Genomic DNA, 27292 nt, shown 5'->3' on the forward strand with positions numbered 1-27292 from the left:
AAAAGAAAGGCATCAAGAATTTGTGGTTTTATTATTAATAAAGATGGGCAAAGAGAAGAATGAAAAGAATTTTGGAAGCCTCATTTTAGAAACAATATATTTGAGATACCTGCTAGACAATCCCACTAATTATACTAAGTAAGCAACTAAACAGACAGGTCTGGAATTAAGGGAAGAGTAACCCAAATTCCCTTGAAATGGACACGGGGAAATCTGCATGCAATTATTCAGCAAGCAAGGAATTAGCATCAAGCAAAGCTTATCAGGTTTATCTCTAGAAACATAGGAAGCCAAACCCCAACTGACCTGATTTGCATGATTTCTTAGTTTATGATCTCAGTCCTTTTCTATGCTTCTCAGAAGTAATTTTGACACAAGTAAAACTCCAGTGGGAATTACCACAGGAAGTGAGTTCTCTTGTACTGAAATTTTGCCTTTTAACATCTGTCTGCTCTATCAGTGGGGCATTTAACACTCACTGACAGTTAGTGTTGTCATTTTGTTTTACAGAATACATTGCTAACTAGTCTGAATATTTACTGAAGACAAATTAAGATCTCCTTCTTCAGTACATTTTATTTTTTTAATATTTTTATTTGAAAGACAGAGTTACGGAAAGAGTGGGAGAGACGAGGGGGCAGAGGAGAGAGAGAGAGAGAGAGAGAGAGAGAGAGAGAAGTCTTCCATCCACTGGTTCACGCCCCCAGTGGCAGTAGTGGCCAGAGCTGGGCCAGGCCTCTCACATGGGTGCAAGGATCCAAGGACTTGGGTCCTCTTCTGCTTTTTCAGGCACATTAGCAAAGTGCTATATCTGAAGTGGAGCAGCCTGCACCCAAAAAGGATGCTGGTGTTGCATGTGGCAGCTTAATCAATTAAGCCACAATGCTGGCCCCTGTACATTTTCCTTGTTGCATCAATATGTAACTTTTTTTATTTTAAGGTTTATTTATTTGGGGAGAGCGGCAGGATGGCGGAATAGGAAGGGAGCACATTGATAATCCAGGAAGTGACAGCTTAATAAAAGTGGAGATACTGCAGGTTCAAGGAAGAGTAGGGGAAGAAACAGCAGAGGAAACTCTTCCAAAACTAGTGATTCATGGTGGACCTGCATGGAGAGTGTGGGAGCCCACGGTTCGGGACACCAGCGGCAGAATCAACACACCAGTGCAGGAACACGAGGTGAGCCGAACCTCAATAGCCTGAGACACAGGCAGGCAAGCGGAAAGAGGAGCCTAGAGGGAACGAGGCTTGAAGCCCCGTGGGGAAAAGTTCACCAGGCTAACTAGAAGAGAGAGGAGAAAAAAAAAAGTGACCAATAAGGACACGAGTTTCTCTCTCTCCGCTCAGCTCTCAAAGGCGAGCAAGACAAAGAGCAGGTGCCATTTTGGACATACGTCATAAGCGGGGCAACTTCAGGTCTGCACCCACCCTCAGCCAAGCAGAAAAACCTGACTCAATGGGAGTGAAATAACAGGAGATTAGGACCTAATGAATGTGTGGTGCTAATGAATTGGGAATATGAAAAAAGAGACGGTGGGGGAGAGAACTCAGGGAATTCACGTGAGTACTCTCCAGAGATGCTACAATTTGGTAACCTTGGCAACCCGGTGAGAGACTGCAGGAGAATTTGAGCCCACACTGAGGGCAGAACAGATTCCCTGTGTGGTCCTTGGGAAAGAGCTTCTGATCTCTGGCTCCTGTGGGTATATCATTCACCTGCTAACTACTTTCAATTTTGCTCAGCTGTGCAGAATTACTTCCCTTCTGAATCAAAAAAAGAAAGAAAGAGAGATTTACCACACCTAACCTGGGAGTGTCACCTTTGGCACACCCTTAACCCTTAGGAACCAAACAGAGCTCTCAGGCCACACCCATCTCAAGCCTCTAAGACTCCATCAAAAGCAGAGAGTCCACTTAATACAGTCATAGTATAAAAAGCACCACAGCGAGGGAAGAAGAATCCAAAGAATATCTCCACAATGCCAAGCAACAAATGGAGAAACTGAGGAAACAAGAACAAGGAAGACATTATGACACCCACAAATGAACAACACACCCCAAGCCAAGATTATGAAGATGATGAGATGGAAGAAATGCAAGATACTGATTTAAAAAAATTTATGATAAGAACAATTAGAAGTCTTTAAAAACAAATGGTTGAGCTGCGGAAATCCTTACTGGACAGCACAGAAAATCTCCTTCAAGAAAATGAAATCTTAAGGAGGAATCAAAATGAAATGCAGAAACTAGTAGAACAGGAAAGTGTGATAGTGAAGAGAAATCAAAATGAAATAAGAACTCAATAGATCAAATGACAAACACATTAGAAAGCCTTAACAACAGAGTCAGTGAAACAGAAGAGAGAATATTGGACTTAGAAGATAGAGAACAGGAAAGTATACAGTCAAACCAAAGAAAAGAAGGGGAAATTAGAAATCTAAAAAATATTGTCGGGAATCTACAGGACACTATTAAAAAAAACCAACATTCGGGTTCTAGGAGTTCCTGAAGGCATGGAGAGAGAGAAAGGATTAGAAGGCCTTTTTAGTGAGATACTAGCAGAGAACTTACCAGGTTTGGAGAAGGACAGAGAAATCCTAGTACAGGAAGCTCATAGAATCCCTAATAAACACGACCAAAAGAGATCCTCACTATGACACGTTGTAATCAAACTCACCACAGTGAAACATAAAGAAAAGATTCTAAAATGTGCAAGAGAGAAACTTCAGATTACTCTCAGAGGATCTCCAATTAGACTCACAGCAGACTTCTCATCAGAAACCTTACAGGCTAGGAAGGAATGGCAAGACATAGCCCAGGTACTAAGAGAGAAAAACTGCCAGCCCAGAATATTATATCATGCAAAGCTCTCATTTGTGAATGAAGGTGAAATAAAGACCTTTCATAGCAAACAGAAATTGAAAAATTTTTGTCTCCACTCGTCCAGTCCTGCAAAAGATGCTTAAAGATGTGTTACACACAGAAACACAGAAACACGGTCATCAATATGAAAGAAGGTAAAGGAGAGAAACCTCACAGCAAAAGATCACAGGAAGTTCAGAGCATATATTAGAAAATATCTTTGGCAAATGGCAGGGCAAAGTTACCACTTATCAATAGTTACATTGAACGTTAATGGCCAGAACTGTCCATTTAAAAGACACCGATTGGCTGATTGGGTTAAGGAACAAAACCCATCTATTTGTTGCTTACAAGAAACACATCTTTCCAACAAAGATCCATACAGACTGAAAGTGAAAGCCTGGAAAAAGATATTCCATGCCAACAGAAATGAAAAAAGGGCTGGCGTAGCCATCTTAATATCAGACAAAATAAACTTTAACACAAAAACTGCTAAGAGAGACAAAGAGGGGCACTATATAATGATTAAGGGATCAATTCAACAGGAAGCTATAACGATTATCAATGCATATGCACCTGATAACAGGGCACCGGTTTATTTAAAAGATTTGTTAAGGGACTTAAAGGGAGACTTAGACTCCAATACAATAGTACTGGGGGACTTCAATACTCCACTCTCAGAAATAGATCAACAGGACAGAAGATCAACAAGGAGACAGTAGATTTAAACGACACTATAGCCCAAATGGATCTAACAGATATCTACAGAACGTTTCATTCTACACATAAAGCATTTACATTCTTCTCAGCAGTACATGGAACCTTCTCTAGGATTGACCACATACTAGGCCATAAAGCAAGTCTCAGCAAATTCAAAAGAATTAGAATCATACAATGCAGCTTCTCAGACCACAGTGGAATGAAGCTGGAAATTAGCAACTCAGGAAACCCCAGAAAGTATGCAAACACATGGAGACTGAACAACATGCTCCTGAATGAACACTGGGTCATTCAAGAAATCAAAAGAGAAATCAAAAATTTTCTGGAAGTAAATGAGGATAACAACACAACATACCAAAACTTATGGGACGCAGCAAAAGCAGTGTTAAGAGGAAAGTTTATATCAATAGGTGCCTACATCAAGAAATTGGAAAGGCACCAAATAAATGAGCTTTCAATTCATCTCAAGGATCTAGAAAATTTGCAGCAAACCAGACCCAAATCTAGTAGGAGAGAAATAATTAGAATCAGAGAGAAATCAACAGGATTGAATAAAAAAAAAATTACAAAAATCAGCCATTGGCCCAACTAACTAAAAAAAGAAGAGAGAAGACCCAAATCAATAAAATCAGAGATGAAAAAGGAAACATAACAACAGACACCACAGAAATAAAAAGAATCATCAGAAATTACTACAAGGACTCGTATGCCAGCAAACAGGGAAACCTATCAGAAATGGATAGATTCCTGGACACATGCAACCTACCTAAATTGAACCAGGAAGACATAGAAAACCTAAACAGACCCATAACTGGGACAGAAATTGAAACAGTAATAAAGGCCCTCCCAATAAAGAAAAGCCCAGGACCAGATGGATTCACTGCTGAATTCTACCAGACATTTAAAGAAGAACTAACTCCAATTCTTCTCAAACTATTCAGAACAATTGAAAAACAGGGAATCCTCCCACATTCGCTTTATGAAGCTAGCATCACCTTAATTCCTAAGCCAGAAAAAGATGCAGCATTGAAAGAGAATTACAGACACTATCCCTGATGAACATAGATGCAAAAATCCTCAATAAAATTCTCGCCAATAGAATGCAACAACATATCAGAAAGATCATCCATGCAGACCAAGTGGGATTTATCTCTGGTATGCAGGGATGGTTCAATGTTCGCAAAACAATCAATGAGATACACCACATTAACAGACTGCAGAAGAAAAACCATATGATTATCTCAATAGACACAGAGAAAGCATTTGATAAAATACAACACCCTTTCATGATGAAAACTCTAAGCAAACTGGGTATGGAAGGAACATTCCTCAATACAACCAAAGCAATTTATGAAAAACCCACGGCCAACATCCTATTGAATGGGGAAAAGTTGGAAGCATTTCCACTGAGATCTGGTACCAGACAGGGATGCCCACTCTCACCACTGCTATTCAACATAGTTCTGGAAGTTTTAGCCAGAACTATTAGGCAAGAAAAAAGAAATTAAAGGGTTACAAATTGGGAAGGAAGAACTCAAACAATCCCTCTTTGCAGATGATATGATTCTTTATTTAAGGGATCCAAAGAACTCTACTAAGAGACTATTGGAACTCATAGAAGAGTTTGGCAAAGTAGCAGGATATAAAATCAATGCACAAAAATCAATAGGCTTTGTATACACAGGCAATGCCACGGCTGAGAAAGAACTTCTAAGATCAATCCCATTCACAATAGTTACAAAAACAATCAAATACCTTGGAATAAACTTAACCAAGGACGTTTAAGTTCTCTAAGATGAAAATTACAAAACCTTAAGAAAGAAATAGAAGAGGATACCAAAAAATGGAAAAATCTTCCATGCTCATGGATTGGAAGAATCAATATCATCAAAATGTCCTTTCTCCCAAAAGCAATTTACAGATTCAATGTGATACTAATCAAAATACCAAAGACCTTCTTCTCAGATCTGGAAAAAATGATGCTGAAATTCATATGGAGACACAGGAGACCTCGAATAGCTAAAGCAATCTTGTACAACAGAAACAAAGCCGGAGGCATCACAATACCAGATTTCAGGACATACTACAGGGCAGTTGTTATCAAAACAGCATGGTACTGGTACAGAAACAGATGGATAGACCAATGGAACAGAATTGAAACACCAGAAATCAATCCAAACATCTACAGCCAACTCATATTTGATCAAGGATCCAAAACCAATCCCTGGAGTAAGGACAGTCTATTCAATAAATGGTGCTGGGAAAATTGGTTTTCCATATGCAGAATCATGAAGCAAGACCCCTACCTTTCACCTTATACAAAAATCCACTCAACATGGATTAAAGACTTAAATCTACGACCTGACACCATCAAATTATTAGAGAACATTGGAGAAACCCTGCAAGATACAGGTACCAGCAAAGACTTCTTGGAAAAGACCCCAGAAGCACAGGCAGTCAAAGCCAAAATTAACATTTGGGATCACATCAAATTGATAAGTTTCTGTACTTCAAAAGAAACAGTCAGGAAAGTGAAGAGGCAACCGACAGAATGGGAAAAAATATTTTCAAACTATGCAACAGATAAAGGGTTGATAACCAGAATCTACAAAGAAATCAAGAAACTCCACAACATCAAAACAAACAACCCACTTCAGAGAAGGGCCAAGGACCTCAATAGACATTTTTCAAAAGAGGAAATCCAAAGGGCCGATAGACACATGAAAAAATGTTCAAGATCACTAGCAATCAGGGAAATGCAAATCAAAACCACAGTGAGGTTTCACCTCACCCCGGTTTGAATGGCTCACATTCAGAAATCTACCAACAATAGATGCTGGAGGGGATGTGGGGAAAAAGGAACACTAACTCACTGTTGGTCGTAATGCAAACTGGTTAAGCCACTATGGAAGTCAGTCTGGAGATTCCTCAGAAACCTAAATATAACTCTACTATACAACCCAGCCATCCCACTCCTTGGAATTTACCCAAAGGAAATGAAATTGGGAAACAAACAAGCGGTCTGCACCCTAATGTTTATTGCAGCTCAATTCACAATAGCTAAGACCTGGAACCAGCCCAAATGCCCATCAACAGTAGACTGGATAAAGAAATTATGAGAAATGTACTCTATAGAATACTATACAGCAGTCAAAAACAATGAAACCTGGTAATTTGCTACAAGATGGAGGAATCTGGAAAACATCATGCTGAGTGTATTAAGGCAGTCCCAAAGGGACAAATATCATATGTTCTCCCTGATCGGCAACAACTAACTGAGCACCAAAGGGGAAACCTGTTAAAGTGAAATGGACACTATGAGAAACAGTTACTTGATCAGCCCTTGTTCCGAATGTTGATGTACAATATAATACTTATCCCTTTTAGTATTTTTTTTGTTCTAATGCTATTGGTTGAACTCTGTAATTAACACACAATTATTCTTAAGTGTTTAAATTTTAATGGAAAAGTGATCCCTGTTAAATATAAGCGTAGGATAAAGAGAGGGAGGAGATGTACAATTTGGGACATGCTCAAGCTGACTTGCCCCAAATCCTGGCGTTAGAAACGTGTCAGGGGATTCTTATTCAGTCCCATCAAGGTGGCATGTACCAATGCCATCTCACTAGTCCAAGTGATCAATTTCAGTTCACAATGGATCACACTGATAGGTCTAAGAGTCAAAGGGATCACACAAATAAGACTAGTGTCTGCTAATACTAGCTGATAGAATCAAAAAGGGAGAGAACCATCTAACATGGGAAGCAGGATACACAGCGGACTCATAGAATGGCAGATGTCCTAAATAGCACTCTGGCCTCAGAACCAGCCCTTAAGGCATTCAGATCTGGCTGAAGAGCCCATGAGATTATTTTAGGCATGGAAAGCCAAGATACTCTGGGAAAAAAAAAGAAGACCTAAATGAAAAATCTCTGTGAGTGAGATCCCAGTGGAAAGAACGGGGCCATCAAATAAGGAGGTACCTTTCTCTGAAGGGAGGAGAGAACTTCCACTTTTACTATGACCCTGTCGGAATAAGATTGAAGTCAGCAAACTCAAAAGGCTTCCATAGCATTGGCAACTCATGACTAGAGCCTAGGGGGATTACTGACGCCATTAACAAGAGTGTCAAATTGTTAAGTCAACAACAGGAGTCACTGTGTACTTACTTCTCATGTGGGATCTGTCCTTAATGTGTTGTCCAATGTGAAATAATGCTATAACTAGTACTTAAACAGTATTTTAAACTTTGTGTTTCTGTGTGGGTGCAAACTGATGAAATCTTTACTTAATATATACTAAATCGATCTTCTGTATATAAAGAGAATTGAAAATGAATCTTGATGTGAATGGAATGGGAGAGGGAGCGTGAAATGGGAGGGGTGTGAGTGGGATGGAAATTATGGGGGGGAAAGCCATTGTAATCCATAAACTGTACTTTGGAAATTTATATTTATTAAATAAAGTTAAAAAAAGATTTATTTATTTATTTGGAAGAGAGAGTGACATGGGGAGAGGGATAGACAGAAAAAGAGATCTTCTGTCAACTGGTAAACTCCTCAAATGACTGAAAAGCCAGGGTGGGCCAGACTGAAGACAGGAGTCAGGAATGCCATATAGCTCTCCTACATGAGTGGCAAGGGCCTCAGTACTTGGGCCATTATGCTACTTTCATAGGTATATTAGTTGGTAGTTGGATTGGAGGTGGAGCAGCTGGGACCATGGCTACCATAGGAAGCTTAACCCACTGTACCATGATGCCAGCCACAAAACATAATTACTGATTAACTGAACATATTTTATTTTCTCCAAATCAGATCAACTAAATTCAATAACTCTTCAGAAATGAATACTTGCAATGCCTAAGACCTCCACTTATTTTCATATGTTTTAGTACAAGATTTCTTAAATTGACTGAATGCATAAACTCTGATTGTATCTAATTCCTCTTCCAATCATGTGATTTGAAGTGGTAAAATGGGACACTCAATACTATGTACGTACACATGACCAGAAGTTGAATGGCTGGAGATTTTGTCATTCTAACAGCTGTGGAGCAAGAGATCTGGAAAGGTCCTGAGAAAAACCCAAAGGTATAAATACTGATAGGATCAGTATCTTCATATTTCAGATACTTTTCTTGGTTTCACTGACATCTTATTTTTATGATATTGTTAAGCAATTCTAAATGTATTAAGTGAGCTTTAATTACACAACTATTATTTTATTTTCCATTTTAATGTTGTTTACTCCAGACTTCCCTTGAGGGAAAGTATTTTGGAATTTGTTTTAATTTCTGCTATTTCTCGGCAGTTTGAATAGTACAATCTAGTATTTGTACAATTCAGTAAATACTCATTGAAGAAATAAGTCAATATGCTCAAATAGTAACAATATTGATACCCTATTTAAAGAAAATCCTTAATGCAATAAACATTCATCATTTTGTATTGATGAAATTGCTAATAGAAACCAAAAGAGAGCGGGTGTAGCCATCCTAATATCAGACAAAACTGACTTTAATACAAAAAAGTTTTAAAACTGACAAACAAGGGTACTATACTATGATTAGGAGATCAATTCAACAGGAAGATGTGACTATAATAAACATATATACACCTAATTGCAGGGCTCATGGCTATTTAAAAGAATTGTTAATGGATCTAAAGGGAAACAGACTCCAATACAATCCTAACAGGAGATTTCAACACCCCACTTTCAGCAATGGACAGATCAAGCAGACAGAAAAGTAACAAAGAAACAACAGAACTAATCGATACTTTGGACCAAATGGACCTGATAATTACAGAACTTTTCAGTACATGCTTGTTGAGTACATGTTCCTCACACCAGTGCATGGAACCTTCTCTAGGACAGACCACATGCTAAGCAATAAAGCAAGTCTCAGCAAATTAAAAAAAATTAAAATCATTCCATGCATCTTCTCTGACCACAAAAGAATGAAGCTGGAAATCAATTCAAGAATCTCTAGAACATACACAAACATATAGAGACTGAAAACAAAGAGTGGATCATAGAAGAAATCAAAAAGGAAATAAAAAATTTCTGAAAAGAAATGAAGATGATAATACAACATATCAAAAATTTTGGGATACAGTAAAAGCAGTGTTAAGAGGGAAGATTATAGCACTTGGTACCTATATCAATAAGTTAGAAAGGCATCAAATAAATGAGTTATCACTGCATCTCAAAGACCTAGAAAAACAACAATAGTAGGAGAAAATAAATAATTAAAATTAGAGAAGAAATAAAGTTGAAACAAAAATTACAAAAGACCAGCAAAATGAAGAGCTGTGTTTTTGAAAAAATAAACAAAATTTATACATCATTATCTCAACTAACTAAAAAACAGAGAGAAGAGCTAAATCAATGAAATCAGAGATGAAAAAGTAAATGTAAAACAGATACTATAGCAATAAAATGTGTCATAAAGAATTACTAAAAAGATCTGTATGCCAACAAATCAAGAAACCTAGAAGAAATGGACAGATTCCTGAACACATATACCTACCAAAACTGAGTCAAGAAGACATAGAACACCTAAACAGACAAATATCCAAGACAGAGATTAAATCAATAATAAAGGCTCTCCCAACAAATGCTCAGTATCAAATGGCTTCACTGTTCAATTCATTTAAAGAGTAACTACCAGTCATTTAAAGAGGAATTAATTCCAATTCATCTTATGCTATTTAAAACAATTGAAAAAGAGGGAATCATTCCAAACTCCTTCTTTGAAACCAGCATCACCTTAATTCCTAAACCAGAAAAAAGATACACCAGAGAAATAGAACTATAGACCAATTTCCCTGATGAACACAGAGCAAAAATCCTCAACTAAATACTAGCCAATATAATCCAAAAACACATCAGAAAGTTCATCCACCTGGACCAACTGGGATTTATTCCTGGTATGCATGGATGGTTCAACACTCACAAATCAATGAATGTGATTCATCACATTAACAAACTAAAGAGCAAAAACCTTATAACTATCTCAATAGATTCAGAGAAAGGATTTGATAAAATACAACATTCTTTCATGATGAAAATCTTAAGCAAATTGGGTATAGAAGGAACATTCCTTTACACAATCACGACAATTTATGACAAACACACAGCCAGCATCTTACTGAATGGGGAAAAGCTGGCAGCTTTCCCACTAATATTTGGAATCAGACAAGAATGCCCACTCTCACCATCACTATCCAATATAGTCCTGTAACTTTTAGACAGAGACCTTAGGTGAGAAAAAGAAATCAAAGGGATTTAAATAGGGAAACAGAAAATCAAACTATCCCTATTTGCAGATGACATGATTCTGTGTCCAGGGGATCCAGAAGGCTACACTAAGAGACTATTAGAACTCATAAAAGAGCCTGGTAAAGTAGCAGGATATAAAATTAACACACAAAAATCAATAGCCTTTTTATACACAGACAATACCATGTCTGAGAAAGAACTTCTAAGATCAAACCTGTCTCCTGCCTTACATCTTACACAAAAATCCATTAAAAACGGATTAAAGACCAAAATCTATTACCTAATACCATCAAATTACTAGAGACCATTGGGGAAATCCTTCAAGACATTGGCATATGCAAGAGTTCCTGGAAAAGACCCCAGAGACACAGGCAATAAAAACCAAGATTAACAAGTGGAATTACATCAAATTGAGAAGCTTCTGTACTGCAAAACAAAACAAAACAAAACAGGAAAGTAAAGAGGCAACCAACAGAAGGGAGAAATTATTTGCAAACTATGCAACAGATAAGGATTAATAACCAGAATATATAAAGTGATTAAAAAACTCAACAATAACAAAGCAAACAACCCCAGTCAAGAAGTGGGCAAAGGACTTAAACAGATATTTCTCAAAAGAGGAAATTCAAATGGCCTACAGACACATGAAAAAATGCTCACGATCACTAGCCATCAGAGATGTAAATCAAAACCACAATGAGGTTTCACCTCACCCCAGTTAGAATGATTTTCATACAGAAATCAACAAACAACAAATGCTGTTGAGGATGTAAGGGAAAAGGTACCATAATCCATTGGTAGTGGTAGTTCAAACTGATAAAATCACTATGGAAGACACTTTCGAGATACCTCAGAAATGTGAATATAGTCCTACCATACAACCCAGCCATCCCACTCCTTGGAATTTACCCAAGGGAAATGAAATCAGCAAATAAGAGTTCTCTGCACTTCCATATTTTTTGCAGCTCAATTCACAATAGCTAAGACATCTAAATGTCTGTCAATGGAAAATTGGATAAAGAAACTATGGGATATGCACTCTATGGAATACTACACAGCAGTAAAAAAAATGAAATCCCATAATTTGCAACAAAATGGAAGAATCTGGAAAACATCATACTTAGTGAAATAAGCCAATCCCAATGGGGACATATACCATATGTTCTCCCTGATCTGTGACAACTAACAGAGCATCTAAAAGGTAACCTGTAGAAGTGAAACTGACACTATGAGAAGCAATTACTTGAACAGCCCTTGTCTTGACTATTGAGGAACAGTTTATTATTTTATTTATTTATTTTCTTAATAACATTGGTTGAACTCTTTAATTAACATAGAATTAATCATAGGTGTATTAAGTCAATTGAAAATAGATCACAGTTAAAAATAAGAGTGAGAATGCAAGGGAGAGAAACTGTACAGTTCGACACACATTCTCATGGACTTACCCCTAAGGATGAAGCTAAAAACTTGCCATGGGACTCCAAATCTCATTAAGCTGAGTGGTACTCATCCCATCTTAGGTAATAAAGTGATCATAATAGGTGTGGAATTGATCATATAGATAGGATTAAGTGTCAAAGGAATCACATAAATAAGACCAAGTGTCTGATAATAACAATAGATAGAATTAATAAGGAGAGAGACTTCCAACATGGGAAGGAGTCCACACAGCAGACTCAGAATGACAAATGCCCTAAACACCACTCTGGCTTCATAATCATCCCCTAAGCCATTCGGATCTGACTGAAAATCCCAAGAGAGTATTTCAGACATTCAAAGCCAAGACACAGTGGCAAAAACTGTTCTGCATGAAGGAACTCTGTGAGTGAGACTCCAGTGGAAAGAAGGGGCCATCAAAGAAGGATGTATTTTCTGTGAAGGGAGAAGAGAACTTGCACTTTGCATATGGCTCTGTCTAAATACTGATGGAGTTTGTGGACTCAAAAGGCTTCCATAACCTAGGAAGCTCATGTCAAGAGCCTTGTGTGGTCACCGACATTGAAAATAAAAGTGTTAATTGTGAAGTCAACAACAGGAGTCACTGTGCACTTACTCCCCATGTAGGACCTCTGTCGTTAATGAGGTGTACTATGAGAATTAATGGTAAAACTTGCCTTCACACTACTTTATACATTGTGTCTATATAGGTGCAAACTGTTGAAATCTTTACTTAGTATAGAGTTGATCTTCTGTATATAAAGTCAATTAAAAATAAACCTTAATGAATAAAGGGATGGGTGAGGGAGTAGGAGAAGGGATGGGAGGGATAGGAGTGGGGGTGGGAATGGGGGCAAGAATCACTATATTCCTAAAAGCTGTACCTAGAAAATTTAAATTCATTAAATAAAAACATTCTAGAAAAAAAAGCATGTTTTATAGACGGCAAAAAAAAAAAAAAAAAAAAACAGATAAAACCCGTTTGCAATAGCTACAAAAATGTTAAATACCTTTGTATAAATTTAACCAAGGATAAAAAAGGGAGAGAAAGAGCCAACATGGGAAGCGAGATACACAGCAGACTCATAGAATGGCAAATGTCCTAAACAGCACTCTGGCCTCAGAATCAGCCCTTAAGGCATGCAGATCCGGCTGAAATGCCCATGAGAGTATTTCAGGCGTGGAAAGCCAAGACACTCTGGCAAAAAAAAAAACAAAAACCTAAATGAAAGATCTCCGTGAGTGAGATCCCAGTGGAAAGAATGGGTCATCAAAGAAGGAGGTACCTTTCTCTGAAGGGAGGAGAGAACTTCCACTTTGACCGTGGCCTTGTCTAAATATAATCAGAGTCGGTGAACTCAGGGGCCTTCCATAGCCTTGACATCTCATGACAAGAGCCTAGGGTGATTATTGATGCCATAAACAAGAGTGTCAATTTGTTAAGTCAACAACACGAGTCACTGTGCACTTACTCCTCATGTAGGATCTTTGTCCTTAGTGTGCTGTACATTGAGATTTAATGCTATAACTAGTACTCAAACAGTATTTTACACTTTATGTTTCTGTGTGGGAGCAAACTGTTGAAATCTTTACTTAATGTATGCTAAACTGATCTTCTGTATATAGAGAATCGAAAATGAATAATGATGTGAATGGAAGGGGAGAGGGAGTGGGAAAGGGGAGGGTTGCGGGTGGGAGGGACGTTATGGGGGGGGGAGCCATTGTAATCCATAAGCTGTACTTTGGAAATTTATATTCATTAAATAAAAGTTAAAAAAAAAAAAAAACAAGGATTTCAAAGTGTCGCTTCCCGTCTTCGTGGAGGAACGACACAGGACCCTGCGCTGTTCTTTTGTCTGCTCGGCCCTCCCCAGGTTTGCTGCTGGTTCTTCCCAGGTTGGCTACTGTCCCTTCCACCTCCGTGGAAGGGCGGTTCCCCCTGGCCACTTTCCCCACTTCCGCAGGGGAGCGGCACACCGCCGGCCGGCTCTCTCAGGGGCTGCACAGGTGTTCCCCTTAGATGTTCCTCCTAGATGTTCCTGGTGCATGCCGTCTCTCTCCTCTTTTATAGTCCTCCTCCGCCAATCCCAACTCGGCTGCCCACACGCCGAGTACGCTGCTCTCCTCCAATCAGGAGCAGGATCAGCTCCTGGAGGTCAGCACTCAAGTTGGCAAGAGGCAGCTGCGTAGAAGCTGTTTTCTCCTCTCCCAGCGCCATATTGTGGGAGAGCAGATGCATAGAATAAGTCTTAATTCCAGTAACTCAGTCCAGTCCGGGTTGCTCCCCACACAAAGATCTCTACTGCAATAATTACAAAACATTAAAGAAAGAAATAGAAGAAGACATGGAAAAATCACCCATGTTCATGGATTGGAAGAATTAATAGCATCAAAATGTCCATACTACCTACTGAAAGCAATTTACAGATTCAGTGCAATTCCAATCAAAATACTAATGACTTTCTTCTCAGAGCTAGAAAAAATGATGCTAAAATTTATATGGAGCGGGTTGGAGGGAAGTCATGGGGGGGGGGGAGCCAATTTGGTCCATAAGCTGTACTTTGCAAATCTATATTCATTAAATAAAAGTTAAAAAAAAGAGAAAGAAAAAAAATTTATATGGAAACACAGGAGACTCTGAGTAACTAAAGCAACCTTATACAAAAGAAAAAAAGCCAGAGACATCACAATAATAGATTTTAAGACATACTATAGGACTGTTATAATCAAAACAGCCTGATACTGGCAAAATAACAGATGTGTAGACCAACAGGACAGAATAGAAACTCCAGAGATCAGTTTACTCATCTACAACTAACTTTTCTTGGCAAAGGAACTAAAATCAATGCCTGCAGCAAGGACAGTCTTTTCAATCAATAGTACTGGGAAAACTGGATATCCAAATGCATACATATGAAACTAGACCCCTACCTTACACCTTACACAAAAATCCACTCAAAATGGATCAAAGGCTTAAATCTATAACCTGATGCCATCAAATTACTGAAGAACATTGAGGAAACCCTGCAAGACATTGGCTTAGGCAAAGACTACTTGGAAAAGACCCTATAAGTACCTATAATCAAAACCAAAATTTGCAAATGGGATTATATCAAGCTGAGATGCTTCTGCACTGCAAAAGAAACATTTAGCAAAATGAAGAGACAACCGACAGAATGGGAAAAAATATTTGCAAGCTATGCAACTGATAAAGGACTAATATCCAGGATATATAAAGAGCTCAAGAAACTTAACAACAACAAAACAAATAATACAGCTAAGAAATGGGCCAATGCCTTAAACACATTTTTCAAGAGGAAATTTTTTTTAAGATTTATTTATTTACTTGAAAGTCAGAGTTACACAGAGGGAGGAGAGGCAGAGAGAGAGAGAGAGAAAGTCTTCCATCCACTGGTTCACTGCCCAGATGGCAACAATGGCTGGAGCTGCGCCAATCCGAAACCAGGAGCCAGAAGCTTCCTCCAGGTCTCCCACACTAGTGCAGGGGCCCAAGCACTTGGGCCATCTTCTACTGCTTCCCCAGGTCACAGCAGAGAGCTGGATCGGAAGTGGAGCAGCCAAGACTCAAATCGGTGCCCATATGGGATGCCAGTACTGCAGGCGATGGCTTTATCCACTACAACACAGTGCCAGCCCCTCAAGAGGAAATTTAAGTGGCCAACAGACACATGAGAAATGCTCATGATCACTAGCCAACGGAAATGTGAATCAAAACAAAATGAGGTTTCACCTCACCCCAGGTAGAATGGCTTTCATACAGAAATCAATAAACAACAAATTCTGAGAATTTGTGGGAAAAGGTACCCTAATCCAGTGTTGTTGGGAATGTAACTTGGTACAGCCACTTTGAACGACAGTATGGAGATACCTCAGAAATTTGAATATAGATCTACCATATGACCCAGCCATCCCACTCCTGGCACTTTATCCAAAGGAAATGAAATTGGCATATGAAAGAGTTAGCTGTACCTCTATGTTTATTGCATCTCAATTTACAATAGCTAAGATACGGAATCAATCCATATGTCCTTCAACTGAAGATTGGATAAAGAAATTATGGTATATGTACATTATGAAATACTACACAGTGGTAAAAAATAAAAATTTGCCATTTGTAAAAAAATGGATGAAAACTGGAAACCATTGTACTTACTGAAATAAAGCAGTCCCAGAAAGATAAATACCATATGTTCTCCCTGACCTGTTGTAACTAATAGAGTACCTAAAAGCTAAATTATAGAAGTTAAATTGACACTTTCAGATGTGATGATTTTGAACAGCCCTTGTCTCAACTATTGAGGAAGTGGTTTTTTTCATAACTATTTGTTGAACTCTTTACTTAGTATAAGGTTAATCTTACGAACATAAAGTTCGCCGAAAATAGATCTTTGTTAAAAAAATAAAACAGAAATAGGAGAGGGAGGGAGAGGGGCTGGGAAGAATCACTGTGTTCCTAAATTTGCATATATGAAATGTGTCAAGTTTATATACCTTAAACAATAGTTTTGTTGGTAAAAAATATTAGAAATGACATGTAAAAAGAATTTTTTATGTAATAGACATAAGCAGAAACAACTGTAGGAGGCTAAGGAGTAAACAGCAGATAAGGATGTGGAGGCATGTGCTCATGGCCTTGTGCTTTTGGCTTCTCATGCTTTTTTACTGCACTTTGTCCTATACAGTCCTTAACCTGTAACACAATCTGTGCAAAGCACCGAGGGGGACTAGAGAGGGTATTGTCAAAGAAATGACTGACAAGTGGGGCAGTACACTAAAATTAGAAACCATGGCTTTCTAGAAGCATTAGCTTGGGTAACTGTGTGGTTTTGCCAGCAGCATATGCATCTCTCGGGAAAAAAAATCAATTTTTGGTTTTGATCTGGTGTTGGAATTTTGAGAGGAAAAGCAAAGAAAGTGTAGAGGAGAAAGGACTTTAATGGTATTGGTGAAGGGAAGTACAGATGGATTCAGGACGGACAGGGAAAGAAGAAAGACCTTGACAGGGGCTGATACCCAGCAGGCAAATAAAAGTCCAGGACAATGGTTCTCAGTCAGAGCCAGTTCCTTTCCACCCACCCACTTGTGGGCTTTTGAAAATGTCTAGAGTCACTTGTGGTTTTTGTAACTCAGCACAGGGAGAAGGCATTTTTGGCAAACAGTGGGTATGATCTAAATATATATAAATATAAATGCTCTTAAATATCTCATAATACATGGGATGGTTTCCCACAACAAAGTATTATCTCCCAAAATACCAACAGTGCCAAGGCTGAGAAACCTTGATCCAGAGATTGTATGTTTCCTAGCAACATGAAAGAAAGCAAACACCTCTCAAACAGAAAAGGTCTTGTGGAGAAATTTATTGACTCAATACTTTTAACTCTATATCGTTTAGAATAATAAATCCATCACATCAAGGGCAAAATGATGAAACAACAATAGTACTATAATACAACTAAAAATAATTGTTTACTATGTCCCAATCTCTGTGTAGTGTTTTATATGCATTGTATTACTCCTTGTAAGTGTTTCATTCCAAGGCCATGAGTAAAACTTGAAGGTTTTGAACCAGTTTTACCGAATACTAGTGAAGTATCTTCTGAAAGAGGCGCTCACTCACTTTTTCTTAATAATAAGTAATACCAGTAGCATGTTAATGACTTTCTGAATCTCACACTGGGTACTACAATTGTTTAATCCACACAATGCCACAGAAATTAATTCTTTGTTCAATTTATACATGACAAAATTGAAGCTTAAATATATTAATTTCTCAACATCATATAATAGGAAGTAGCGGGCACTGCATGTACACGAAGGGTTATCTATTTCCAAAATTCGGATTCTCAGCCATGTGTTCCAAATAAAACTACAGTCTCCGCATTTTTCCAATCCAGGTGGTATTTGTCAACCCACAGATATTCTTGTGGGCTATGTTTTTTTTTTTTCTTTCCTGCCCTCTCCTTTTTAAGGACTATAACTTACATATAATTGCTGCTTTTAGCATTTGAATCATCTCCTGATAATAAGCAAGTGAGTAAGTTGTAAGACATTTATTGAGAGCCTCATGACAGTATATGCCAGATGCTATTTCAGACACTAGTGATACTGTTGTGATCTGGACAGGCAGACTCCTTCACTCAATGACCTCTATTCTAGTGTAGGTGATGGGCAATAAGCTGGCAGACAAACACACAGAGCAATTCTAGGTATCAGTAAATAACAAGAAAGAAGGGAACACAGGATAATGTGTTAGTTCTGCTGAAGTACTGGCGGAAGAATGAGTAAACAAATGGGAATGCAATGGTCCTAGGCAAATCTAGGAGTAGAGGGCAGGGATGAAGGTTTCAAGTAGAAAGAAAAACTGGCATAAGGACTTGAAAAAAGGATTGAGCTTATTGAGTTTGAGGACGAGCCTCTAGTGAGCCGAAATATTGAAGAACAAGAAAGACAGAGTAAGATGGAGGGAGATGAAGCCCGAGGGGCGTGCTAGAGCCAGGTCCTGTAGGTCCCATCGGCTGGGTGCATATTTTCTGTTAAATTAATGCTTTCCATTGAGTGTAGAATTTACATATATTTAAAAAAACTTTTTAAAGTGGAAAGTTGAAACTTTTAAAACAGCAATTTAGGTTTATTTAAAAACATTTAAAAATTTTAGTATATTTGATGTAAAATATGGCTGGTGTATGTGTTACATTGTAAGAATTTATTGATTGTTGCAAATCTATTCTTATCAGCAATGGGACAGAGTTTAAGAAAAATTAAAATAAGTGAAAAGACTCACTGGTCTCTTCCCCCTCATAATGATTGCTAGTGATTCCAACCATCTTCATTGATAACTTGAGTATCTCTTCATTAAGGTTGTAATACTCTATTGAATAGCAATTAAACCTATTATTGCCTTCTTATCTGTTGTTTTCACATTTAATAACAAATAGGTCTTGATTTATTTCCATGTGATAGAATTGCACTGTGTCTCCAAATATATTCACCTTGTGTTACACATGTCCATGATTTTACACAATTAAGGATCCAAGAGGTTAAGTAGTGTCACCAAGGTCACAGAATGAGAATATGATGGTATACTGATTTCAAATTATATTGGCTCTTCCAGATCCAAGGAGTAGATGGATATAATTCCATTTTAAGAAAATTAGTTTCCTTGTAATCATATTTTTGTACTTTATTCAATTAAAATACTCTTCAAACAATTCTTAGGCTAAGGCCCAACTGTTAAAGATCCATGGAATGTAAAAATTAAAAACTTCTGTTGGCACTGAAGCACAACGGGTTAATGCCCTGGTCTGAAGCTCCGGCATCCTGTATGGGCACCGGTTTGAGACCTGGATGCTCCACTTCCAATCCCGCTCTCTGCTATGGCCTGGGAAAGCAGTAGAAGATGGCCCAAGTCCTTAGGCCCCTGTACCCATGTGGGAGACCCAGAAGAAGCTCCTGGTTCCTGGCTTCAGATTGGCACAGCTCCAGCCATTGCAGCTAACTGGGGAGTGAACCATCAGATGGAAGACCTCCCCTCCTCTGCCTCTCCTCTCTCTGTGTAACTCTGACTTTCAAACAAATAAATAAATCTTTAAACGAAAAAAAAAACCTGCTGTTGCAAACCTTGTATTACCATAAAGGTAGTTAAAAACTGTTACTGGAATACAGAAGAGATAGTGACTAAGTGTGTATAGAAAAGGTCAGAGAAAAAGCCACCTGGAAATGACTGCACTGATGTTGGAGTTTGAAGCCTCCTCAGGGAAATAGAGGAGGATTAGGAGGAGAGAGCAAACAAGAAAAGCATATTCAAGGCTCCTATGGCTCCAAGGACTGGACCATGAGGAGACCAGTAGAGACTGACAGTTGCTAAATCAAGAAAAGAGTTTAAATTGTAAACCATACTTTATTTTATATTCCATGTTTAATATTTTGAGCATTATCTTGAGGCAGATGCAAAACCACTGAAGTTTTTTGAGTAAGTAAAGGATATGTGGGATTTGTGTCTTTGCAGCAAGTTTCATATGGAAATACAGCTCTCCATGACCTGGCTTTCTGTAAGATCATGAAAATGCATGGACAAACAAATATGGAAGTTATCACTTGAATTTCACCCTCATCTCATCGCCATCTGATCCCAGTTCTAACACTAGCTGTCTCTTACCTTAATCCTGTGTACAAGAGGGGCAAACAGGAACACAAAGAGCTCCACAGTAGCCATGGAGTTCTGGAAGGTCTTCCTTCGATTGTTCTCCTCTTCATCATTGGAGCTGCTTTGGTAAGGCTGCCCTGGAGAACCCTGATTTTCAACCTGGTGGATGAAAGCGCTGCTGCTGCCACCCCAGCTCGAGCCTCGGTCTGTGCCACTGAAACGCTCACTGTTGCAGTCCTGGGGGGCCTCTAGGAGCATCCAGTGCAGAGTATGGAGAAGTTTGGTCTCAGCAACTCCCAGCTTATCTTGATGGCCTGCAGGGGACACCACACAGCCAAGTTAAGACAAACCCAGTCACCAGAGTAATGCATGTGAACTTAGGGTCTGAGAACACCCCTGCTTTGTTTTGTGGCCCAACATCTCAATAGTCAGTAGCAATTCTCTGAATCCCTTACAGCCACTGCTGGCAGAACTGATTCCTGTTTTTGGAGCTTCCTTACTGGCTGCCATCTCTGCAGAATAACATGCTACCATGCATGTAGAAAGTGTACAAACCACTTCTTATCAGTTAGACAGTGAAATACATTTCCAAATAGGCAGCATAAGGATTAAAATACAGCTTCTGAAATTAACAGCTGCTTAATTTTTAGATAATTAGCTGTGGAAATATCTCTCTGTAAAGGTGACATTTGAACAGAGATCCAAATGAGAGAAGGGAAAGTGATGGAGAAAAGCATTTACTCTCACATGCCCTTCATGGGGTAGGGCATACTGCAAGATTAGAAAAACAATCTGCAAATTAAACTAAAGGGAAAACATATCCTTATGCACATGTATGTACATGCACCACACAGGGTACTACTAAATTAGGGAAAAGTCTGAGGGTAACATGCTAAATTCACAAAAGTAGTTGTTTTACAAATTGGGAAGGCAAAGAAGATATCCTTGTCTTGGACTCATGTTAGGTAGGTAAGAGTATTCAGCTTACCCATAATGTTTTAATATTTAAGGAGGCAATATATAACATATTATTTGTGAAATTTAAAACAAAAGATCCTGTTCCATTTTTGACAAAATGGCAATAATGGTGATTCCAATATGAGGGGGATTTTGTGAGAATTAATGTGATAATATAAGCACAGCACCTGGGTTTCTATTTAACACATGTCATTATGAGTGTTGAGCATAAAGCATGCAGTAAACAAGTAATGCAGGATCACCAACCCAACTTGTTCCTGTTTGAAAGCAGGGTTGCAGTGCAGTGGAGCACATGAGGCAAAGCAGCTTGCACCAGCTCCCATCTGGAAATGCTCTGGATGGCTTCAGAGAGGGCTGGAGAGAGGCCATGCAGCTTATTTTCCACCAGCACTCGTTCAAAGGACTATGGATTTTTAAAAAGAATGTAAAATAAGGAGATTAGGATTGGTGAAAAGCAGACATCAAGATAAAGATGCAAATCCTGATCAAAATCTTATAGTGCACTCACATTGCACTTCAAGTATATGTTGACCTAAAATGAGTCGATAATAATTTCCTATTATCTACTCATTGTTAGATATTTGGTCTGGAGTACACAATTAAATTATCAAGCTATTTATTTCTGTCCAAATAATCTTTCTCTATCAAAGTATATAACAACATATAAAACTTCAGGAGATTTTTAGAAATAATGTTTTATGAAATGTTGCTGAGTCATCGAAATGGGCTGTTACAACTGCAGACCAAAATGAAATGTCTTTTCATGAAAGTTTCTTGAGGGACAGAATATACGTCTATCTGTTCAACAGATGCTAAATAAGACACAGTTCCTGAAAGAAATACGGTTTTGGGGTCTCTGATTCACTCCATGTCCTAGCAATGACCTGGTACAGAATATCTTTGCCTAATACCTGGAACCACAGGACACTCAATCTATGTGTTGAATAAAGAAAGGTAGGAAGAGAGAGGTACAAGCCATCCTTGCTTTGCTTGTTATTCAAACTTCTGTCCTTGTTAGGGACAATTTTAGAGAGTGAACAAAAAGTAACGTGGTGGACCTACCCAGGTTATTTTTTGACTGAGGAGGAGGATATTCACTATAAGGTAGTAAATATTTAATATTTGAATGTTAGGTAACACCTAATACCAGAATATATTTTTAAAAAATCTGCTTGTAAAAATACGATTAACACCTAATGCCCCAAAGAGTCAGGAAACATATTAAATGTCCTGTAAGTGATTATAATACAAATCCCACATGTTCTAATTATATTATTGAAATTACTTGGATATTTGAGAAAAATACATGGCTTTCCATGAAGATTCTCCAAGGAAAAATAAACACATTTTTTGACCTACAAAAGGAAAATAAAAAAATCACCTTTATAATGAAAGGCTGAGGTTTTGGAAAATAGCACGTTCAGAGATATGATTTTTCGTTTTAAGAAACTAAATAAAGAACATTAGATATGCTGAAGAACCAGATACAAATGTTTTTAAATTCTTCAGTCCTCTGGGATCTAAGTGTCCATTAAGTAAATAATGTGTATGTTAGACAATGAAAGATTATGAAGAACTTACAGTTTAATGAATATATTAGAATGAGCTACAAATTTCATAATCTCAGGGAAATCTAGTAGTTAATGCTATTTTCTTCTTAAATGTTACTAACATAACTTTTTTTTTTTTTGACAGGCAGAGTGGACAGTGAGAGAGAGAGAGACAGAGAGAAAGGTCTTCCTTTGCCGTTGGTTCACCCTCCAATGGCCGCCACAGCCGGCGCGCTGCGGCCGGCGCATTGCGCTGATCCGAAGCCAGGAGCCAGGTGCTTATCCTGGTCTCCCATGGGGTACAGGGCCCAAGCACTTGGGCCATCCTCCACTGCACTCCCTGGCCACAGCAGAGAGGTGGCCTGGAAGAGGAACAACCGGGACAGAATCCGGCGCCCCGAGTGGGACTAGAACCCTGTGTACCGGCGCCGCTAGGCGGAGGATTAGCCTAGTGAGCCACAGCGCCGGCCACCAACATAATTTTTTATAACTTCCTAAACCCTATAAACTATTTTCTATATTGACTTTTACCTATCTATCTATGAATGTAACTTAGGTATTTGATGTCATGTGAATACATTAGAAATGTCAGAAATATCTTTGCCAAGAACACAGAAAATTCAGAATTATTTTAAGCTGGTATAATTGTCAGCATTAGGATCACAGATTTCAAGTGCCAAATTACTTTAATGAGCTAAGTATGAAAACAGATTCCATTAAAAGGTCCTTATAAGAACGTTATATTTTAAAAATTTTTGTGAGACAACTTTGAGGGACAGGAGACCCAACAAAACACATTTCTACTTAAGAGAGTGTGTATGCTTAACACTCCACTGGTTTCCATTTTAATTTATGTCACTATATTTCTGAGCTCCTTACCAGAAATCCATCTGTGTAGCATTTGTAAATATGCATGACATCATATATGCAAAGTAAAAGAATTATGTAAGCTTCAAATATTAATGAAGGGTATGAAAGGTCAATTCCAATTTTGCTTCAAAATTTCACATCTTATTTTTTCAACTTGTAAAATGGGCATTTGTAGGGATATGGGATTCCCCTGGAATCTCAGGACAGCCACATTTTCTTTTGTATAAATATTAACAGCATTTGCTTCATAATTATTTTATGTAGTTCATTTTCAGCCTTGTAGAACATAAGCAAGACATAATAGTACAAAGCTGAGTATTTTTTTGTACAAGTAGTTCTTAGATACACGTCATAAGAACTTCTGCTATACAAGAGTAGTCCCAGTTTTGCTGATTATGAATTTAACTCCACATGCACCCTCAAAGGTCATCCATCATTCGGTTCTCTGTAGTCTGTCTGAGACTCAATCCCTCCCCATACTTACTCCCCATTGGGTGCTAATATCCTTGCACGTACTGTTCTCTCTGCTCTTCCCTCAGCTCTCCCTTCCTCCCTCTCTTCTTTCCTGTCTTTGTCCAAGGGTCACATTAGTAGGTAAGCCTTATCCTCCCATTACTTGTGAAATAAAGCCCTCACTCCAGTGCTTTCTAATTTCCTTTCTTGGTTAATTTTTGTCCATAGGATTTACCACCATCTGGATGACTGTGTATTTTACATATTTGCTTGTGTCCTGTCCGCCTCTCACTAGAGTGTGAATGCCATTTTGTCTTTATCATTGCTCTATCCCAGCATGGAGAATTATGTCTGGCACATAGTAGATGTTCAACAATATTTTCCAAGTGAATTAATACATACAGACAATACATTTAGTGAATTTCTTGGGTTGAAACTGCTACACAGATCGTGAAAATAATCAAGAAATTGTGAAAATCACATACCACACAAGAGGCTTCATATTGCTTCCCCAGTTTAGGCCTCAAAAATGCACTGAAAAATTAATACAGAGTTTATAAACATAAATGCAATTATTATTAAACATCATTATTTTTAGTGAATAATTCATGATGCTATGAAACTCAAATTCTACATTTCCTTATAGCTTACTAATGAACTGATGTTGAATAGCTGACGACATTTGCTTTTCCAAGTGTAGTAACATGAAAGAGATATAGGTCTCTACAGTTTTCAATATCCACTCTTATTCTGCAGACTTGTACTTCATCAGATTCTAAATCGCCAATGGTCAAAAGTGGTGCATTACTCATGTGTACAGTCACATTAAAAACTGAAAAATGAACACGGCTTATGGGTCATGATTTCCAGAATCTAGCTTCTTATCTGATAAATCTCTAAAGTAATAATAATAAAGGAAACCTTATTTCTTGTTTACTGGAATAGATATCAGGTCTTTTCTAGGGGGAAATAAATCTCTTACTAAAAATGTCTCCGCGTACACTTTAACCAGGAAGATTACACTGGCTGAATGCGAGCAAAAATGGTTAACAAGTGGGCATAGCAAATATTCGCCAAACAGGAGCTGGAAAAACAACAGGTCACTGTGCTGGATTTACAGCAGGAGATGGAGGGGGAACTGGACGCAGGAGCAAACCAGTCATAATTATCTTCTCTAGCTCCCCGCCCCCTCTACCTAGGTTCTCTGCCCTCCCACCCCCTAAATAATGTATATATTTATTCGACAACTGCCAATCTGCTTGTCGTCAAACTTCACGGAAATATTTTTTTTTAAATGCGTGTTTTTAAGCGGGTGCAGAGGGCTTGCTTTCCAGCCCCAGAGAGGGAGCTGCAGGCTGTGGCGCGGCCTCAGCAGTGGCGGCGGTGGCGGCGATGACCCAGGCGGCCCCAGGAGCGCCCACAGCCCTGGGCGGCCCGCGGCGCGCCCTCTGCGCCCCTCACCTGGTTTGCCGCCACAGGAAGGTCTGGATGGGCAGGGGGATGCCGCGGCCGCTGTCTTGCTCCTGGCCCTCGGAGCTCTTCCTCTTCACCATGATGGTGGCTCCTGGGAGTCCTACTGCAGGACCCGGAGCTGGCTCCTCGCTAGCCTCCGTCGTCGCCGCCGCCGCCTCCTCCTCCCGCTGCTCCCCCCAACTCTCATCCCCTCCTTCCTCGAGGCAGAGCCGGCTCTCTCCGCCTTGATCCCCCGTCCCTCTCCCCTGCCCCCACTCCTCCCCGCGCGTGGAACATGGCTGCGGGAGGAGGGGAGGGCTGGCGGAGCCGCGGAGCGGGGAGGGGGGCGCTCGGAGGAGCTGTCCGCCTCGCCGCCCCCGCGCCCGCTCCTTGCTTTCAGCACCTCCCACTGTGGACAGCAGCCCGCGCCGGGCAGCGCAGTCCGAGAGGCGAGTCGCGGGCAGTTGCAGCAGCAAGGGGATGACCGACAGAGTCCACGCTCCGCATGGCACGCGCGCGCCGGTCCCCTGCGTGGCCTCTTCAGCCTCCAGGATTCGGTTCCCCCCCTCCGAGCTGCGCCCCAGGAGTGTCCTTAGTCCTGCTTCCCAACCTCAGCATCCGAAGAGCTGTCACAGTCTGGGGAGGAGGAGCTTTGGGAAAGCGCAGAGCAGTCACTAACCCTGGTATTATTGGCACTTCTAGCGAGGAGGTCAGGAATCCACCCATGGGGGTTAGCAGGAAAGTAATAGCATGCCAATTATTAGAAGTGTAAATGAGAAAGAAAGGCGAGCTTGGTAAGTGAGAGAAGTTTCAAAGTTCTCAGTTTTGAGAATTTATTTATTTATTTGATGATAACCGCAAGCAACTAACCTTGCTTGTTTTACCAAAGCAGGCATGCAAAGTCCACGAAACTATGTATTTGTGGTTGTCAGTTAATTACTCATTGAATAAGGACATTTGAATAATGCTGTGAGGAAATGTGGTCTATCGTAGTTTTAAGAGCAATTGTGTGATACTGTTCAGCCTACTTTTCCTTCCATCGTAATGGTCAAATGCCTATGAAGCTTGTAGCTGGATTACTGTTAGATGCAGTAAAACAAATTGGAGTGAGATGGAGTGGGATGAAACAGCCTGAATAGAGAACCATTGCTGTGGCTCCAACTACTTGTAAAATAAACAAATGAACCAAAAGACATGGTCATATAGCTTTTTAAAGCAAAGATATTGGGAGATCTTTAGAATGAGGAATCAGAACTCAGGCCTGACTTCATCAGAAATATTTCTAGTATAATTAACAACATGTGTTCCAATCCATATAGCAAGACCTAAATGAATATATTGGTATTTTCAGCCATGGAAATAAATAAATTCTTTACTCTCTTGAAGTTGGCTTTTAATATGAATCTGGAAATATGGACCTTGAAACCAAGCAAGATAGATTTTTATTGAGTCAATTTTATATTCCAGTGACTGTCCTATATTGGCTCCTACTCACAGGAATTCAGAATGTTGAAGG

At 39.2% G+C, this 27292-nt stretch overlaps 1 protein-coding gene across 12 annotated transcripts in view; it reads right to left on the reverse strand.

Annotated features, from left to right (window-relative positions):
* The window catches only part of UNC80 (unc-80 homolog, NALCN channel complex subunit), a 245541-nt gene extending 219145 nt beyond the window's left edge, over positions 1-26396 (reverse strand). For 9 of the 12 annotated variants that reach the window (XM_002712440.5, XM_002712438.5, XM_051849166.2 and 6 more), the window contains exons 1-4: positions 25786-26395; positions 24810-24858; positions 21698-21854; positions 20486-20787 (exon numbers count right to left, since the gene is read on the reverse strand). In XM_002712440.5, coding sequence (XP_002712486.2) covers positions 20486-20787; positions 21698-21854; positions 24810-24858; positions 25786-25877 — 600 coding nt within the window. In that variant the 5' untranslated portion in view covers positions 25878-26395. Of the gene's footprint in view, positions 1-20485; positions 20788-21697; positions 21855-24809; positions 24859-25785 lie in introns of all 12 variants that reach the window. The other 3 variants (XM_008259087.4, XM_008259090.4, XM_008259085.4) reach the window with 1 other exon arrangement.
* Between the last annotated feature and the right edge of the window lie 896 nt (positions 26397-27292).

This window comes from Oryctolagus cuniculus, chromosome 3 (assembly GCF_964237555.1).
Source record: "Oryctolagus cuniculus chromosome 3, mOryCun1.1, whole genome shotgun sequence".
In the NCBI taxonomy this organism is placed as follows: Eukaryota; Metazoa; Chordata; class Mammalia; order Lagomorpha; family Leporidae; genus Oryctolagus; species Oryctolagus cuniculus.